The sequence below is a fragment of the Mus caroli genome, unplaced genomic scaffold (genome assembly GCF_978045245.1).
Source record: "Mus caroli unplaced genomic scaffold, Mus_caroli_1 scaffold_2, whole genome shotgun sequence".
NCBI lineage: Eukaryota > Metazoa > Chordata > Mammalia > Rodentia > Muridae > Mus > Mus caroli.
In genome coordinates, this window is record NW_028227257.1 from 42826351 (window position 1) to 42846618 (window position 20268).

The window sequence follows — 20268 nt, forward strand, 5'->3', positions numbered from 1 at the left end:
TTGTCCCCACAGTGCCCTCTTAGGGACCGAATACAGGAAGACCACTGTTGGTATTCTGTTCCTATGGCAATAGCTCTTCTTGAGTTAACTGGTCCTTGGCTTGTCTTCCAGATTTCCTGGTTCCTCTGCTGAGCTCTGTCTTAACAGTGGCTTGGGTCTGTTGCTTGGTGACAGCCTTCTACTGGTGTGTACGGAAGCGGCGGAAGCCCAGCAGCCACACTCACTCCGCCCCCGAGGACAACACCACCAACAATGTGCGGGAGCAGCTGAACCAAATCAAAAACCCCATCGAGAAACACGGAGCCAACACGGTCCCCATTAAGGATTACGAGAACAAAAACTCCAAAATGTCAAAAATCAGGACACACAACTCGGAGGTGGAGGAGGATGACATGGATAAACACCAGCAGAAAGTCCGCTTTGCCAAACAGCCAGTGTACACGCTGGTAGACAGAGAGGAGAAGGCCCCCAGCGGCACGCCGACAAAACACCCGAACTGGACAAATAAACAGGACAACAGAGACTTGGAAAGTGCCCAGAGCTTGAACCGGATGGAATACATCGTATAGCAGACAGTGGGCTGCCGCCATAGGTAGAGTTTGAGGGCACCGCGGGGCTTGTAGTTTCTTTAAACTGTTGTCCTATTCCAGTCTGAGGCTGTTGTTGACTTAGAATCCTGTGTTAATTTAAGTTTCGACAAGCTGGCTTCCACTGGCACTGGTAGTTTCTGTGGTTGGCTGGGAAATCGAGTGCAGCGCTCTCACAGCTATGCAAAAACTAGTGAATGTGCCCTGGTGTCCATTCCCCTGCCACAGACACATCGGGCTCCCAGGAGCTGCCCAGCCCTAGGCCTGGAGCTTCCACATCTGCCAGCGGTCCTAATGGTGATGGCAGCCTTAGGATCATAGTTTTATTTATATTTATTGACTCTTGAGTTGTTTTTGTATATTGGTTTTATGATGACGTTCGAGTAGTTCTGTATTTGAAAGTGCCTTTGCAGCTCAGAACCACAGCAACTATCACAAATGACTTTATTATTTATTTTTTTTATTGTATTTTTGTTGTTGGGGGAGGGGGGATTTGATGTCAGCAGTTGCTGGTAAAATGAAGAATTTAAAGAGGAAAAATGTGTCAAACTAGAATTTTTGTATAGTTATGTAAATAATTCTTTTTTTATTAATCACTGTGTATATTTGATTTATTAACTTAATAATCAAGAGCCTTAAAACATCATTCCTTTTTATTTATATGTATGTGTTTAGAATTGAAGGTTTTTGATAGTGTTGTAAGCATATGACTTTTTTTTTTGTGAACTTTTCTCATAACGTGTTGCCTGTAAGCCAAAATTAAGGTGTTTGGAAATAGTTTCTCTTGAAAGGATGGGATAGGCTTTTTCCCCTGGGAATACTGATGGAATTTTTTTTTTTTTTTTTTTTGTACGACGTCAGGTGTTGAAACACTTCCTTGATAGCATCACTTTAAGACACATTTTAAGGACTGACTGAGGCAGACTGAGAATTGCTCTAGAACAGGTTTCTTTTTTTTTTTTTTTCTCTCTTTTTTTTTTTTTCCTGCTTTAGACTTGAAAAGAGACAGACAGGCAGGCGATCTGCTACAGAGCAGTCAGTTTTAAGGGAACAAACTGAGCTATGACTTATGTAGCCAGAATGTGACTGGTTGAATCTCATTACAAATATCAAATTAATTGTGTGAAGTTGGAAGCATCCCAATCTTGCTTTGTAAATTCTGATTTATTTTCACCATTCGTATGTAATGCTGAACCACTTGTAGACTTGATTTCGTTGTTGTTGTCTACTGCATTTAGGGAGTATTCTCATAAGCTAGTTGAATACTTGAACCGTAAAATGTCCAGTTAGATCACTGTTTAGATTTGCCGTAGAGTACACTGCCTGCCTTAAGTGAGGAAATCAAAGTGCTATTACCAAGTTCAAGATCAAAAAAAGGCTTATAAAACAGAGTGATCCAGGTTCACCACTGAGACTGGGGCGATACTTTGTATTTGTTCTATTAGTGTTACATGAACAGAAAATACATCTTTGATGTGTTGTTCCTGGCAATAAATTTTGAAAAGTAATATTTATTAAATTTTTTGTATGAAAACATGGAACAGTGTGGAGTCTTGTGAGCTTATGGAATCCTTGCTGGTTTTTCCATCCTGTGGTTGTTTGGCACTGCTCATTCTGCTCCATGTAGCATCTGAAAGGGGTGGGGGTGGGGGTGGGGTTGAAGCAAACAGCAAAACTTCTCTGAGTTCTCAAAAAACCCGTGAGGCTGCTGTGTAGGTGCGAGCTGTGGTGGGGGAGCCCCCGATTCTCTTGTCATTTGACAAGTGTGAATACTGCTGACATAGGTGCCACTGGATTGCAGTGTGGAGATGAATGGTTTTGGAGCACTCACAGGGAATGCCCATTGCACAAACAGTGGTTTAAACAGCTCGGATTTGGCATTGAGCTGAAGGAGGGAGACTTGGCACCTTCTCACTTTTTGGATTGGATTAATAGTGATTCCTTGCTGTCATTATATGCCACACCCTATGGCTTTATGTGTATGCTTATCCCCAGAGGGTCTCTTTGCCACATCGTGGGCAGTCTGATGTTAGGGTCCACCTAGTCACCACCTTGGCCCAGGGAATGAGTGTTGGGTTGCCTTATCACGCAGACCTTGGGAGCTGGGTATCTGACTTTCCAAGGGGGGTGGGTTACAAGATCAAACTGCCTTCAATATCTGTAAATAGCAAAAGCCATAGCTCCCTGTGGCTCCAGGGGCCTTGCCAGTTCCCACACTGGGAGGTGCAGGAAGCTGGCCTCTGGTTCCTCTTCAGTAAGGGATGAGTTGTGGTGAAAGCCATGTGGACACGTTCCAGCAGCCGTGTAGAGTCATCAGGAGTTCCCTGTTTCTGGTTAGGAAGTCAAAGGTTACCTTTCTCAGAATGCTCTTTAGCAACCTAGCATCCAGGCCTGTCCACTAGCCCCTAGACTTAATGGTATAACAAATGTGGTCACTCAACGTTGAAGAGATATGCCCTCCTCCTGTACCCATCCCCCACAGGGAAGTTTTCTCTAACAGTCTAGGGGTTATTCTCAGGTAGGTAGCTCATTTCAGGATGGATGAAGGGTTTTAAATGTCCCAAATATCTGTGCATGGACAGACTATCAAGGGATTCAATGTCTCTTAACATCCCTAAGCTATATCCAACAGTGTTTTGTTTGGGTGCCTCACGAGGTACTTCAGAAGGAAGCAGCTAGTGATGAGTTTAGATTCCCACGACATCTTACCTTGGTGTGGCAATACCTTGTCATTAATCTCTGTCAGCAGACAGCTGGTTTCTGCAAGGTGGGGTTGAAGAGGGAGAAGCAGGGACCCTATAAGCCAGGAGACACTCTCGTTAAACAGCACCAGATTCAAATAGCATTCTGAAGTAATACCTTGTTCTGGTGGTTTGTAAACTTGGATTCTGCAGGACGCTAGAATTCCTTGGGTAGCTGCCAAGTTGTTTTGTGCCAAGGGGGAAACAAAAAAGTTAATGAGCTTCTGCAGTTCTTCATTCCAGGAGGGAAGTGATCTTGAGATTCATGGATGTTGTCTTGACGAGTCTTCGGTCCCTGACATGGAGTCGTGGGAGGGCATAGGTCAGACTCCTGTGGGCATGGCTCAAAGCCAGGATCTTAATTGTGGAGAAAGAAGGAAGCAAAGGAAGCCCGGTTATGCTGGAGTCAGGGGGTAGAAGAGAGGACTCTGGGAGATGTTCTCAGCCCTTCTTAAAGAAGCTTTGGCAGGGAAAAGTTCCAGTCCCGAATCTCACTAGCTAAAATCCTAGCTACCGTTAGGGTATGTCATGAAATTCAGGAGGAGGATTTCCCTGAAGGTGATGGCGATCATTCTCATTGTCCCAAGTTTTTAGACAACTGGGGGCTGGGTTGGGGTAGGATATTTAACCTAACTAAATGCAAGTGAGATTGTCATGATAAGAAAGGCCTCCTGCTCTTTTCAATGCAGAACCCCAAGCCCAGCTCAAGACCCCATAGGATCAGAACTCACCAAAACTGGACCTTAGAATCTACATTTGTCAACAAGCTTTCTCCTCTGCCCCTTCCCCTTTGCTTACACACAGTAAAATTTGAGAACAAAAGTATAAGCTCTTCATTAATTACAATGTTTTTCCTCCTTGTTAAAAGGAATTAGATAGCCTGGAAGCGGGCTTGTTGCTAAATTACCACCTGACATCATTTTTAAGTAAAATGATTACACTGCCCCTTAAGCAAGCCATGGTCTGTATGATTCATCTTTATTAGCTGATCTGAGGGGTCAATGAGTCAAAGTTAACTTATTTAGCAACATTTCTTTGGTAGAAAGGAGCCAAAGAAAGAAGAGGGTGGGGGTCCCCACCTTTCTAAATAGTTCCTGCCTGCTTGCCTGCAAGTGAACAAGTAAGCAGCTAAACACCAGCTGCTTTTAAAGAAAAAGAAAAACAAACACAAACAAAAACAAACAAACAAACTGTCCCGGAATGCCCATAGGGGTTTGAACTTAGGCTGAACGAAGCCCCACCATTTCCGTTTTGGACTGTGGGCCGCTTTCTTGGCTCTCCTGGGAATGAGAAGCAGGAGTTCAGAGGTTCCCGGCTGGGAGACATAAGTACGTGGGTTATGGGAAGCCTTCTCCTGCTAATGTGTATTTATACTTTGTGAGCTCTGATTCATCCAAGCATTGGAACACAGATCTGCTTGCTTCCTGAGGTTCAGTTTTTAAATAGATAGTTTGCAAAAACAACAATTATTTTTCTTAACCTTTTTTTTTCCTACCCCACAAGCAGCTAAACATCCTGGCTCAGACTATGTCAGCCTCTAACAATGCCAAAAAACAATTCGGCTACCTAAGGTAGAAGGTGGCCCCTGAGGCAGGTCTTTTGAGGTTCTTGCCCCAGAAGCCTTAAAAACAAAGTTTAGAAGTCATTAGGACAATCCTGTTGCATCACCAGGACTGCATGCAGTGTTTCTGGGTGTACTAAAAAAGAATGAATTTTCCTTGGTGAGCAACTGCTTTCTGGGGGTTCTGAGAATAGCAAGTGAGGTTGTGGGCAGGTGCTTGCAGAGTAGAGGCTGTGTGGTTGCCTGGCAGGCAGGGGACCTAACACCTGCATGGCATCCTCTGAGACCATGTCAAAAGGGTGTGGCTCCCTTCCTTGAACCTATGTTCTACCTGCACTACTTGCTCTTGCATGCCAGGCACAACTTCTCTGGCAGAGAGTGTGTTCCTTTCAAGTCCAAAGCGGCTTTTACAAGTCTCAAATTATGTATCATTATGCACGGGTCCAGTATTAACCTGTGATATGCAAGTCAGGGAAATTATCTTAGGGGAAAGGCTCTTAAATTCAGTAAGAAACCTGGATGGAAGTCTGCCCGTAGCCTCAACAACCCACTCCTCTGAAAATGTCCACACCCAGGGGACCAAGGGTTGAATTATTTATCCATGGAGCAAAACCAGATCCCAGCAACAGGAAAGGTACAGCTTTGTGTTAAAGCCATGTTGTCCTGCAGGGTGTGTGGTGCTCCTGGAGAGTCCAGAGACTCAGCTTTGCACTGCCTTTCTGATGACTACATAGGCGGGCATACTGTCTGTCCCCTCTGGGACTAGCAAACGGAGAATGAAAAACTTTTTAACTTCATCCTCACAGAGATGTGTATGCAGTTGAAAAGCCTTCATCACAGACTCGCCAAAGGCTAGGATAAGCAGTGATCTTCCCCATCAGAGGATTCGAGAAGGGCAAACTGAGGCCTCAAGAGACAGCAACAGCCTGGGCTCGAACTTGGAGCTCCTCCTTCCTGGGCTGCTTGGTTTAGGGCTTCATCTGGGAACTTAGGTTTCTGTTAGGATCTAGCCATGGGTGATATCTCTATGAAGTGCTGTGATCAATACTAAACAGGAAATAAACATGAAGGCTCATGGGTGCTACAGGGAGAAGCTACTGTGACATTCTTTAGGTACATTGACATGGATTGTAGTGTCTCCAAATTGGGGAGCAATGGGTGTTTTCTGCATCACAGATGAAGTCCCAGCCCTTTGGGCTTTCCCTTTGTTCCTGGGAAGTTTCAGACTTCCTTTCTATGTTCTGCTTCATAGAATTAGAAAATGAATCGCAGGAAAGGGGGTTCTGGGAGGAAACAGGTCTCCATAGGCTTCACCCTTCCCTTGGTTGTGTGTACACACAGGTCTATATGTGTACACACACACACACACACAAACACACAAATATACACAAAACTTCATGAGCATTTTCAAAACTAAGTTACTGCTGCACAAATCTCATTGGGGTGTCATCTGGTAGTTGCAGTTACACAGTTAAATCCCATCCCATATGCCTACCTCACTGGGAAGGGGCCTTCTATATTATAGCAGAAAATCAACTGAGCATTTAAAATTACTAAATCCAGATCACATGAATGAACCAAAGGTAGCCATGTCCAATGAGCCACTGGTGGCTTCTGCTGGCTGGTATAGGCATGTCTCCGTAACTATACCCACAGCTCTGCTTCCGCATGGAAATGCTACTCACGTCCTGCCCTCTCTCACCAAGGCTGATGAGTTACTTGTTCAGTTGTCTTTTACCTGTCTGTCTCTGTTGGTCATGTCAGTGCGGGCCAAATCATTCCTCTGTACTAGGTACCCAGGCAGGAATGACTTGGATAAACTCCATCCTGTGGAGAGAAACATCCCCCAAGTTCAAAATTGGAACACTCAAGTACCTCCAATGGGTTCTCTGTGGCTTTGTAGCACTGGAAATAGAGTTTTGCAAATTCAAATCACAAAGCAGCAGCAGAGGGCAAATGTGGATGGTCTATAGGTTTGACTAAAATGGAGGCAGTATCCCTGGGTAAAGAAAAGGGAGCAGGTAGGACAGATGGGAAAAAGGTCAGGGCTCATCACAGTCTCCCTTCTCCATCCATACCCGACCATCACTAGCTCACTGTGAGTTCGCATTTGGACAATGCTGGCTGTGGTATAGTTACCAGGGAGGTTCTAAAATATTTCCACAAACACTTCTGCTTCCACACTGGCCTGGCCCATGGTAAGACTGTTAATTTCACCCTCTTGGTGTTCAAGCTAGAATCTATGTTCAAAGCAAGAGTTTGGGGGCCAGGCTGCCTTTAAACCAGTAACAGCTCTCCCATCTTCATTTCTGGGTTGAAGTTTCTCCCACTAGGACCTTAACTACAGTTTTGTGCTTTGGGTTTGGACAGGCTTGGGGATTTCTAGAATTCATTGTGCCTCAGTTTCTTGGCCATGCAGCATTGAAAACACTATAGGAAAACAAAAATAGGCTGCTATTAGTCTTTCAACTGTAATGTGGTAAGAGTATATTTAAAAAAATGAAGGTATTTGCTTAGATGAACACATATCACAGAAGAACTTATAGGCTACAGGATCTAGTGGTAGGCCAAAAATCTGTGATGGCCTTCAAAGATTCCTGGGCCCTGCTAATTGACCAAATACTGATACGACAGTGATAGGTGTTTATAAATATAATGTCTCACTAGAACAGGAGTGTCCCCACTAATGAGGTGACTGGGCCCTTATGGGAAAGCCTCTATCTAGGAAATCCTTGGCCAGCTGAATGATGGGCCTTCACTCTTGACCTGCTGTTGCAAGCAAGAAGGTTACAATGTAAGGAAGCTCAGGGATGGACTTTTGCCTGGTTGAGCCTTCAGATAAAATGTGTGACTTATTAGTCACACTTGAGCTTTGTAAAACAATGAACTAAGTTTCCAGCTATAAGGTGTTGTAAATGATGAAGTAATAGATTTATGTGCTTTCAAGACTCTAAATCCATAGCAATTTGTTATACAGCAATGGAAAGCTACACGTTCTGTTTGGTAGTGACTATTCAGTGTCTGCTACCAGTGTGCAAAAAGAAAAGCCCATCCAAGACAAGAATGAACTAGAGGACTTAAAACAAAACCCAATTTGGTGCACAATTAAATTCTACACAGCAGTGTGGTCTGCCTTTGACTGATGGATGCAGTTCTTCCTTCACCTTTCTCCCACTAAAATCAGTGCCCAGTTTAGGTGCCTGGCCTTGGAGGACCTCAGAACACGGCATTGGACCAGTTTTCTATTGTTTTGAAAGAACCTGATGTTTGACTGTTTTATAGAGGTTTTCAGTAGATTGGGCACTTCCAAAATGCTTTGTGTGATGGTGTTTTCCACTATAGAGCCTTTCTCAACAACTATTTTCCCTCCATGACTTCCACATTATATAGTGTTTATCCCCCTACTTCCTCAATGGATTGAGAATAGATTAAATGTCAAGACCAACCTTCTTCCCCATCTTGTCTTGCATTCATGTGCAAAGCAGCTGGTTTAGGTAGACAGGCATATCTGGTAGCAGAAGAGTTAAGGGGATCTTGCAAATTCAGAAAGATTCCTATAATACTATAGGGATCTGAGAGTAGACCCAACAAACATGCAAAACAAGAGCCCAATTCATGTACAATTGGGTTCAGGAGGCCATCAGATTTAGAAATGGGAAAGCACGCTGATTTGCTATTCATAGAACATAGATGGATGGACATATTTGTCTTTAAGTCTTTACCAAATTAAGATTCTTAGCTTCACAATAAAGCTCCTAACAGCAGGTACTCTCCCCAGGCCCCCTATACCTTTGTACAGAGAGCCTCTGGTCTCAGAGATAGTTTGAGCTAGGCAGAGCCCTTCTCACTGGTGAGCCACTGAGAAAGCCTTTCCATATGCCTCATCTACATCTCCCACTGAGCAGAATGGCACAAGGAAAAAGCTCACCGGGGTAGCATTTTTCAGGGCAATATGTAAATAAGCCCATGTTGCTGTTTCACAAGTTTCCAGCATCCTTACTGAGGGCTTTTTCCAGGCTACTCCTCCTGGGATGTGTCCCAAATGCCCCAGCCTAGTCTTCCACATTCTGACTGTGTACAGCTCTGATTTACCAACTCACCTTCCTCTGACAAGAATGGATGAGCTGGGATAAGCCCTCCCAGGCACCCACAATGGGTTTGGGAAAGAATCCTCTGTGTTCTTCTCACCAGTCAGGCGTGTGAAGGAGGAACTAAAAAAGGTCTTCAGAGCCACTGGGTCTAGAAAAATTTCCAGTCAATCCATCAGCTGCCTCCCCTGGAGAAGGGAGGGGTTGTCAATCTGTCCACAGCTTAGGGGCAGGTGGAGAAAGGGTGTGAGTCGTGTTTTTTTTTTTTTTTTTTTTTTTTTTTAGTTGTTAGGGCTGTGTGTGCTTGTGTCTGTGCGGTGTGGTGTGTGTGTTGAGCAGAAACAGAGCAGGCGAAAGGGCGTGGGAGACTGGGGACTCCTTTAGAGAAGCGCCTCTGCCCTAAAGCAAGTCAAATCCCTGCTGTGGAGTTGCTTTCTCTTCCTCCCCTTTGAGTCTTCTGTGCTTTAGTGACCTCTCCCCCGTGGAGGTCAGTGATCTGCTCACCCTGACACACTCGGCCTTCTGGGCTTGATTGCTGTAGAGCCCCAGGAAAAGAAAAGTCTGCAGCTAGTTTCTGAGAGAAACACTGTAGTAAATCTCCTGCAGAAACTGGTTTTCTTTTTAAAGGAACCACCCACAACACACACACAGGCACACGCACACAGGCATGCACATATGATATGGTGTCTGCAGGGTACTGTGCAGAAAGCGAGAAGCACAAACGGTATATCATCACAGAGGCCTCTCACAGGCTACTTGAGCCTTTACTATAAATCAGGCTGGGTAATGACTGAGATTTTAAGAAATGTAACTGGACTTAAACTACAAGGTCAGTATCTCATCCTGGGTAATCCTCTGCAGGATGAGAAAGTCTCCTGATTTTCCCACAGGGTTATTTCACATGCGCTTCCTGAGCCAAACTATTTTAAAAGCGTTCATTCTTCCGCTGCTCTGCCAAATGCTAGCTTGAGATTCACATGCACTTTTAGAGTGCCTATTAATGATATTAATGATCATGGATCAAAGGCAAACCCCAGAGGTTTATGCAGAAATTCCAGACAATTATTTAGGCACTTTGAAAGCTCATCTTCTGAAGGAGGGTAGCAGTATCTCAGTGTGGGGAATGATGTGTTCGGATGTGTAGGGTCTAATGCAGCAGAACAGAGGAGGCTCAGAGGTAAAAAAAAAAACACATCTGATTAAAATGTGTTACTATTGATTGACACCTTGTCCCTAAAGACTTCCTACTCATTTGTCTGAAAGTAGATGTAATTTCAGATTTGGAGAAAGCCTCCCTCACCCCCCCCCCCTTTTTGTAAAGGGCTATTCTTCTGGGTCAACTGTGTCTCCTTCAACATCCAGGATTTATATAAGTATACATACTCCATTTTGAAAAAGTAGTTCTTAACTATGGCATTGCATACGAATCATTGTTTGAGGGGCTTTAAAAGTACTAGAATGCAGGCTCAGCTGACCCCAGGGAGTTAGATTGAGCTACAAACTACATAGGAGATTCCAATGAGTGCCCACTGTAGGAAGCGTTTCTAAACAGGTGGGGAAATTAACACATGGGTATGGTATGCTTATTTCAGTACTTAGAGGGCTATGGATTATACTTAAAATACTAGACAATTTTGATAGTTGAAGACACGGAAGGTTAAGTTATGCTAAAACATACATAAAAATTAATTAATGAATGGCGAGGTAGCTCCTGGGCCCAGGGTTTGCAGCTTGTAGTACCTTGCTGTTACATGGTCCAGGCTCTCTAGTCTAGACCTCCACTCCACCCCACCCCCGCAGGGTATCCTTTGTGTGGGAATTGGCACACAGTGTACCAAGATGACCAAAACACTACGAAATGGGTTTCCCAATTTTCAGTCTTTGTTAGTGTTTCATGTATAGCTCTAATTACATTTCAGAATTGGCTGACTGGTACAGGGTCACCAGGGAAATCTACTTATAAGTGACCAGAGGCCCAAGCATCCAAGATATAAGGTGATATAAAGAGGTGGCCCAGAACTTCAATCAGTCTTGAACAAAGACTAGATGCTCACACATGTAAATGAGTTCACTTGGGGAATGTCAGGGTTCTCTTGAAGGTGTCAAGACCATGTCAAGACCCCCCCTCCCTCCAGGTCTACTGAAACTCAGACAGGAGCACAGTGGGAACAAACTCATACAGCCCAGACCTTAAGGGTCAAATTTAATCTTAATGTTTCTCATTAGGTTTTCAAAACCTAAATCTTAAGGGTCAGTGGTTCAAATAGTTCCTTTATCTAACGTAACAAGATTTCCAAAACCCAAGAAATGCTCCTGGGAGGAAAGACATTCTTATAAGCAGAGCATAATTAAAAATAACATGTTCAGAACAGGGTACTTTGGATATATATTCTTTGAACTTAATTCAGTTGTTTTTAAAGCGCGCTCTCTCTCTCTGTCTCTCTCTCTCTCTCTCACACACACACACACACACACACTCCTAGCAGAGGCAGAGAGAACCAGACTCTGAGGTCTGTGTGGGCTACATAGTGTGCTTACCACTATGGCATATAGCAAGATCCTCCTACCCGCAAAGTAAGCAAAATGCACAACAAACTTACTTAAATTCACAAAACCCACATGTTTATTCATAAAACAGGTACATTTTCACTACAAAAGTGTTTTTATTCTGTGGACACTCAGTCTATTAAACATACTTGACTGAGAGGACCAGGGCTCTCCTGGAGATTGTGGCGCTGTCTAATTCCATCTGGAAACTCATCCTGAGAATCTGTCAAGTTAGCACCTATTAGCACCGGTCGGCCAGCTGCCCTGGGGAGCCAACTGCACGCCTTTACTGATTTTACTTCAATAAACAAAAGCTCCCTTTGCTTAGAATGGTTATGGAAGCCTTACTGTAGTGTGGGGACACTGGGCCACAGACGAGACTTACCCAGAGATATTTCAAGCCCATGCCAAATGGGTCCTCACAAGTAGAAAACTTCACCCAAGTTCTCTTTGTCATGCTACATATTGACACACATTTGCTCCCTGTCTTGTTAAGTATATATAGAAACAAAATTAGAGGGAATTCAGCAGGTTTCTGAGAATGAATTACAGCCTGGAACTGCAAGACTGATGATGTGTGTGTATCTATCTATCTATCTATCTATCTATCTATCTATCTATCTATCTGCTTAGACTTCTGTCTTAAGTGACTACTTGCATTAACTTCACTTTACAATGCTTCATTTATTGTGTACTGTGGAAAGCTTTAAGCTATTTAAGAGAAACCAGTTTAATTTTGATTTTCTTAGAAAACTTGCTCCAACATGTTTTAATTCATCACTGTTTCAATACAGGGGAATGAACTCTCTTGTCTTGACAAACCAAGTGCAGTGATTTCCTCATAAGAGAAAAGAAGAAATTAAAACAATTTCCATATTCCAGTCCCAGCATGCTGCACAGTACGTGTTTTGGCTCTTGAAAAGTTGCTTATTATTCAGAGGGCCATTCACTACTGTTTTGTGGAAATATTACAGTACGACCTGCCAAGGAGCTTAAAAAACTACGAAGGCTGACACTGATCCTAGGTCATTCTCTTGGGCATAGATGCTTCCTTCCCTATGTGTCCGTCCTAGTCGGGGCTTTTTCTGAAGTCAAAGGCCAATCAATGAGAGGTACAATTTCAGCTGAAATCAAAACATGACATCAAACATAAAACAATTATACTGAGACCCCATCATCACCACTAAGATCCACTTTGAGAAGGTCCATCCAGAGATGAACTGGATTCTTCAAACATCAAAATACAGAGACTTTTTGTGTCTTTTTCTTTCTTATTGGTGTCTTAGTGGTCACTGCACATGCAGAACACCCCCTTCACCAAGTATTCAAGACTCATAAGTCTTGTTTCTTAAAAAATTAAATACATTTACATACTATTCCAGCACCAAGTGCTTCTTTACACTGCACAAATCATATGCATGTCTTGGTGAGTTAACTTCCAGTGGCAAAGAAAAGCACTTATGGGAGAAAAATCACAGATTATTCCCATACTGATTTGTTTGTTCTGAGACAAGGTCTCACTATGTAGTTTTGTCTGTTCACTAACTTATTATGTAGACCAGTCTGGCCTCCCACTCAGAGATCTACCTGCCTCTGCCTCCCAAGTGCTAGGATTAAAGGCATGTGCCACCAGGCCAGCTTTTCCATGTTTTTAAACTGGGGAAGGAGGGAGAAGGAAAGAAAATACAAAAAGACCTAACTAGCTTTCATCTATTAAAATGTCATTTGATAGTACATGGAGGTGGCTTAGCATCTCAGATACTGAGGACTGTCTTGAGTTCAGTTATCAACGGAATTGGGTGAGTGTTTCCTCTAAGGATCAGAATCACAGGGACCTAAATATAACTTTAATTTGGAGAATGAAAGGGTTGAAGAACTTGGTTCTGACTATCAATCCTGACAGTGTCTCAGACTTTCAAATGCTAAATTGTTACAGTAATTAAGAATATAAAAACTCATACCATTCCCAACAGTAGACAATACTTCATGTCCCACCTGATAAGTAACAAAACACTGGGGATTAATTTGCCCCTTTATGCATATATTCAAGGAATTATAAAATCATTCAAGAAACAGGACATGGAGAGGTGTTTCAAACATGCTGAAGGAAAATGATTAAGGGCAAAATTCCTTAAACATATGGCAGAGTATAGAAGCCCAGAGCTCTGCTAATCCTATTAAAATCCATTGTGCATGAAGGCTGCTACAAAGCCACATCTATCTATAACTCTTAACATACTTTTTTTTTAAATCATTGGTCACAATAATCACTATTTCCTATAATATAATGGAACAGATTTGAAAAGCAAAACATTTCTTGAAAGCACATTCTTCATATAAGTACAATTAAATACAGAATATGACCTTAGCCATTAAATAATTCAAATCCCATCTATTCCAGGTCAGAATATCTTAGCTCTCTGTACAATGGTGACTACTCATGCTTTCATTGAGGACTCAACATCTTGGAATCAGCTCTCAAGAAAACAAAAAAAGCTAGGCGGGAAAGGAGAGGGACACCAGCAAGCAGTTTCTGGTCCTTTGAGGTTGGGGTGAGCAGATGAAGTGTCCAGGCTGATAGCTCTGGCTTCCTGTCTATCTTGAGGGCTGACTACACAACTGAAGAGGACATTTAAATGCCCTGGGAAATTTTCCAAATTGGGAACTGGAACGGCCACTGCCCTAGCTTTGGATTCTGGTCTGTCTTAACTGCAACCAGAATATGGGGGGTGTGGACAAGGACAGGGTCAAACTTGTGCTACACAGGACACACCTCTTCCATGTCTTCATCTCAGACTGGGATGAATTATGCATACATTTCTGGTAACTCCAGATATAAGAGCGACCTAGGCATTGTGTCCATCCTTAGTATATGAACCTGGGAACAAAGTGACTCACACCCCAAATCCAAGTCTGAAGGAAGCACGGGGTGTACATCTCCACGTGTCCCCAGCTGAAGGAAGCACGGGGTGTACATTTCCACATGTGTCCCCAGCTGAAGGAAGCCACGGTAACTAGGCTGTAGGATGTAAGTTCTAGGGAGCTGTTTTCAACTTTAGTCCATTTCAGAATCACAGTTCTTCATTCCATATGTCTGAGACCCAAATACCTGCATTCCTCACAGAATCACATGCTGAGACTGCTGACTTATTCTTACTGTCAGGTACTCAGTTTGAGAAGTCAGAGGACTGCAGCACAAGATGTGGCCAGAAGTACCTGGTACTGTCTCTGCCTCCCCCAAGCCCCCCAATCAGGAGGTCTTCATAGTGATGGGGTGAGAAGGCCACCATTACTGATTTCTCCTTGGGGTCCTAGATACATAGTTTACTCCTTGACCAGTGGATGGCTCTTTGTCAATATAGTATTTTCTGGAGACAGTTCTAAAATGATGAAAAAGTTACAAGCCTGTTAGGAAAATAGCCTCCAGGAGGTGACTATGAAGGCCAATTCCAACACAAACAATTTTACAAAAAGATTTACATGTATGTGTGTTTTGCCTGGTATATATGCATACCATACGCAGGCCTGGTGCCCATGGAGGTCAAAGAGTGTGTTGGGTCTTCTGGATCTGGAGTTCACGATGGTTGTAAGTCACCTTCTAGGTGCCTGGAACGTAAACTTGGGTCCTCTGCAAGAGCACTAAGTGAGACATAACTCCAGCTCCTAAATATTTATTTATTTAAAGTAATTGCCCTAATTTCTTCCAGTACCCCAGGTACTGTATCCTCAGTTTTTCTTGCCACTGCATCCTCTGTTGTAACTTTGCAGTTTCTTTCTTTTCTTGCTGGGGCCGCCCTGATCTGTAGCTAATCGTTCAGTAATTGCAGCTGAGTCGGTCTGCTGTGCCTGCCCCGGGTTGTTTGTCATAAGATGTCTGGAGGAGAGATTTTCCAAAGCATGTAGCTCTTCCTTAGCTGTGGCTTTTGCCAAATCTTGTTTCAAAAGCAACCCAGGATCTGACAACTCTAAGGCTGGCAAAACCCTGACAGCTGCGCTCCTTTCCTCGGCCGCATCCTCCGGGACTAATCCTTCATTTCCAAGAGAAACTCTCCTGCGGTGGTCAGAGTCTTCCACAGACTCACAATTCCTGTGTTTCTGCTGTGTCTTGGCTGCTCTCAGACTTTGCTTTGGACCTGGTGATGCTGACTCATAGTTATACGCAGGGCTCCTGCTTAGAAGCCCCATCTTTAACCACTCCCCAGGATGAAGTTGCTGCTGGCTGCAAGTGTCTCCTGGCTGAGTCTGAGAAACATTTTCCAGCTTTTGAACAGGAAGCTCCTGGTGGCTCTTGGCTGCTCTTATGTCATCTTGTGCTTGACCCACAGATTCTGACAGGAGAATGGCTGAGGCATCCTTCCTCCATGGTACCACAGTAATTACTGAGTCACTAGATCTTCCCACGAGGTCCCCGCTGGGCTGTGGTTTGCTCACATCAGTGCCTTTTGATTTAGTTCTTCTCACACTGAAACAGACAATAAAGATTGTAGAGTATATGAGGTTTGCAATGGCATGGGATCCTCCAAACCCCCACTCCCTGGTTGTTACTCCTAAGAACAAGGCATGTACCAGCTGGCTTCTCAACACCCTGGCATATCTAGGAAATCCCCAAAGTGTACGGTGCATACCGATTGTATTAAGTAATAACATTTACATTTTCCACTAAACTACAATATGTTCTGAATTTTCATTGTTGGTTCATCAATGGAATCACAATGAATCATTTTTAACCAAAGCAAATAGATATCCATCTTTAGATATTAAAGGCAAATAATGCCTGGGGTTGATATACTGACTTTTTGTGGGAGGAAATGCTTAGATACATCCAAAACACAGTATGTTTGTGCATACCCATGCATATGCAAAAATATGCACACATATAATTTCTATTTGGAAGTAAATACTAATCTGAAAATTCCCTTGTGACACTTTAAGGTATTATGCAGCAGGTGCTGGCTTATTCACCAACCATATGGGAATAAGCCTCAGTTAATCAAACTTGGTCAGTCCTGGAAAAAAATTCAGACAGTTAACATTAAACAAAGTATAACTCTAACAATCAGTGTATGTATCTTTTTTTATCTATCATCTGTCTGTTCATCTGTATGTCTCTATCTATACATGTCTGTCTGTCTGTCTGTCTGTCTGTCAGTCTGTGTGTCTCTCTCTATTCCTCTCTCATCTAACCTTCCTCTTCCACAGGATACACAATAAGTAAGACAAACTTTACTTAACTATAAAACAAACTTCCAGGGCAAGACAGAAACTTCACAAGAAACTGAGTGACTTAAGCCCTTAATTTTGGCAAAGAGTTGACAACAATACATTTACAAATAGCATGAAACTTCTTCAGCCACTAAATTCAAGCATTGAAGCTGGAATATTTACTTTGGCTAAGCTTTGTGGAAAAAACCATAAATATGTTGTTGTAAGGGGCCCGAGGGCTGTCATAATTACATTACAGTCAGAAGAAGCATCTTACAAAAGGAATGGAGTTTTTAGGTCTGTCTGCAGTTGCCTCAAGAGCTGTGTGAAACACACCACCAGTAGGTGCTTTTCATCTTCAAAGAGCTTGGAATTAATCACTTCTTGCAACACACCTGTGAAGCAAGGAGTCTATTCCCACTGTCCAGAAAGCAAGAGCAACAGGAAGGTGGGAAGGACATGCGTTAATAAATGGCTGTGGGCAGAACCAACACAGAGGGGCTTCTGATTGGGTTCCATACACACTGTCATTAAGTGATAGACTCTTCTAATGATACAACTGTCCTCCCAGGCAGTCAGAAAACGAGACACAGGAAACATGTTGGACCTACATTTCCTTCAGAGCGTTCCTCTTGAGCTTTGTACCAGGAGAAGGTGAACTCTCTGCACACTCAGGAAAATAATCAGACACTCCATGGAGGGCTTTCTTTGTCTACTCCAAAAGATAACAAAGGTTCAAACAGGAGTCTATTAGCTGAACACCAGAGAAAACAGCTTCACTAGGAAGGCTCAGATGGACAGCTTTACTTTGTAAATACCAAATAAAAGAGACTGCTGTTCTTGGCTGTTTCAACGCTTTCAGTTGGGTATTTGCTGTTGTGGGTCACAACTGCTTTTGTATTCTTGTCTACTCCATTCATGCACTAATGTGTACCATACAAAACCATAATGAGAAACTGCGAATCCCAAGCCATCTAGAGCAATACCTGGTAACTCTGTGGCTCCTGAACCCCAGAGGGCAGAGTCTCTGAGCCAGTGGCAGCACATCTGTGAGAAGACAATGCCAGCATCCGGACACTCCTGAGATTGTCTCCACATTTCCATTACTTACCAATATAGCCTCTGTTAATCTTAAAACAGTACCAACCTATACCTTTTAATACTGGAATTTTTTAAAAATGGAGTTTTTCAATCTTGGTTATCTACCAAACAAATGAAAACAACAACAACAACAAAAGAACCTAAGAGTCTTTGCCTTTTTAGAGTAGTCATAGCTATGGTTTTATACACAGATTATCTGCCTTTAAAAAAACATAACCATGAAGCTTCATAAAGAGGTAATTACAAAATTTAAAAGTCTGCCAACCTTTGCCAGAGCTGAGCCATGTAATGATTTTGGAATTTCTTCCCTTAGGTTAGAAGCTGATAGTTCAGATAAGGTGTTATCAGCTCTTATTGTCTACGATACTAAGCATTCTTCCACATCAAATCCCTATAAAATGTTGTGACCCATGAGGCACAGCCTGGTACCTACCTACTAGTAGGTCTTTGTTTAAAGTAGGCTTCCTTAGGGAATCAAGCGATAGCCCCTGAGATTCTGGAGGATGGCAGCCAATTGTATTATTCCAGTATAACTCGAAAGCCTTGATCTAATTGGACTTCACAATACAATTTAGGAGAGTCCATAAACACTCAGCTATGACTGTGGCTTCAGACCTGGGCTAGGACCTTTCAAAGGCATGTCCACTTGTAACCTAAATTGGTTTTAATGGTCAGTGAACAAAGTATAACTGCCTTTATTGGATTATACTGCATTGTAATAGGTCATTTTTTAGTTTGTTGTTTCCTAATATTAATTTTTGGAAAAAGAATACTTCAAGTCAAGTCAGAGGGGGGAGGCAAAAGAGGGGAGGCTGAGAGATTGGGAGCAATGGAGATTTATGTGTGAAACATTTCTAAACATGTCCTGCATGCCCTGTAAATACAGTTGATTTCCCCTCATAGCCACACCCTGTAAGTGCTGTATTTTCAGAGCTGAACAATTAACATAAGGAGCATGAGTCAGGCTTTGAACAACTCTGTGGGAACCAGAAAGCCTTTTGCTATTAGGAATGATGTAAATTCCCCAAGGCTGGAAGAAGCCCACAATGGAAGGCAGACAGGGTCATAAATAACAACAATAGGTTCTGCATCCACTGTATCAAGTGTGGTACAGCGATAGCGACAGGCTCTTCAAATCTCAATCTGTGTGGATTCAGCCTCTGACTTAGTTATGTCTAAAAAGCACATGTATTTCCTCTGGGAACTTCAAAAACCTCTTTAAGAAATACAGCAGCCTATTCTTGTCTTAAAGCCCTCCAACAATGGGGTCAGGGATGACTTTGGAATAAAAGTGACAGGGGATAGGGTGGGGGGAATGTCCAGTTCAGAAAGAAGTATACAACCTGTGACTTCAAAATGAGAGTGGGGGAGAAAAGGGGAGGAGAGGGGAAAGGAAGGAGGCAAGATGGAGTAAGAAAGGGGAAGGCAGTGAGAGAAAGAGAGAGAGAGAGAGAGGGAGAGAGAGAGAGGGAGGGAGAGAGAGAGAGAGAGAGAGAGAGAGAGAGAGAGAGAGAGAGAGAGAGAACACACACACACACACACATACATACACACAAACATAGACACACTCCTGAGTATACACTCAGCAAGGCTGGTTTATAGCTTATAAATCCACACATTTGACACTTTGATGAAGGAGACATATTTACATTTGTATGAAGACTGGGTGGGCAGGGAAAAAAGTGATTATTCTCCTACCTCAGTCCTTGAACTGTCAAGACTCATTAGACCTCTCTTGTCCATACATTTCTAGGGTCAGTTCACATCCCTTTGTTACTAAATCACAGCTTGTGGTCTCTAGTGCTGTCCCCTTGACTCACTATCCTAAAGCAGCAGCCATCACCTGGGGATAGGATTTCCCAAAGGGATTTTCTCCTGATTACTGCTTTTCTAATCTGGAATAAAAATGAAATCTGCCCCTTATCCATAGACAAGCTGCAAACAGATGGAGCACGCTAGTCCGGCTGAACTGCTGCTAGAGCATGCAGGGCTGATACCACTACTCTTTAGATTTTGCCTGAGCAATGAGCTGACTTCTGCAAGGAATACAGACAAATCTACCATATTCAGAGAGGCTAGCAAGCTTTTAACTCATTCAAGTTCAGAGAAGGCATACTACGTAGGTCAGGTACTTAGGGAGTAGACTAACCAGGAGGGAACTTCACAACCTGAAAGCTTGCTGGCCATCTGGGCCAAGGACAAATTCTGTGAATATCATTTCTTGGTACACTCTATTCCTAACCACTTAACCAATTCCTACCACTTCTTTTTGTTACAATTTGGGGTTCTGGATTTACAGTTTTATATCTGAGCAAGTATTACAACAGAAGCAGGACAAGCTACTGCATCCACAAGTCTAACCTGGGAAAGTACCCTGCTGTCAGTAACTTATGCAGTCCAGGTAGGTCCTAGGCAAAGGGGTCAGGCCTCTTACTATCTCT

The 20268-nt window shown here is 43.0% G+C and overlaps 2 protein-coding genes across 9 annotated transcripts in view; one reads left to right on the forward strand and one right to left on the reverse strand.

Annotated features, from left to right (window-relative positions):
• Jag1 (jagged canonical Notch ligand 1) overlaps nucleotides 1-2114 on the forward strand; it is a 34903-nt gene extending 32789 nt beyond the window's left edge. Inside the window, exon 26 of the mRNA XM_021183066.3 lies at nucleotides 112-2114. Within this exon, the coding sequence (XP_021038725.1) occupies nucleotides 112-569 (458 nt within the window). The 3' untranslated portion in view covers nucleotides 570-2114. The remainder of the gene's footprint in view (nucleotides 1-111) is intronic.
• A 9483-nt stretch (nucleotides 2115-11597) lies between these two features.
• Nucleotides 11598-20268, reverse strand: part of Slx4ip (SLX4 interacting protein) — a 166654-nt gene continuing 157983 nt past the window's right edge. For 7 of the 8 annotated variants that reach the window (XM_085833774.1, XM_085833776.1, XM_085833787.1 and 4 more), the window contains 2 exons: nucleotides 17338-17438; nucleotides 11598-15986 (listed from right to left, as the gene is read on the reverse strand). In XM_085833774.1, the coding sequence (XP_085689900.1) occupies nucleotides 15251-15986; nucleotides 17338-17438 (837 nt within the window). In that variant the 3' untranslated portion in view covers nucleotides 11598-15250. The remainder of the gene's footprint in view (nucleotides 15987-17337; nucleotides 17439-20268) is intronic. The other variant, XM_029472398.2, reaches the window with a different exon arrangement.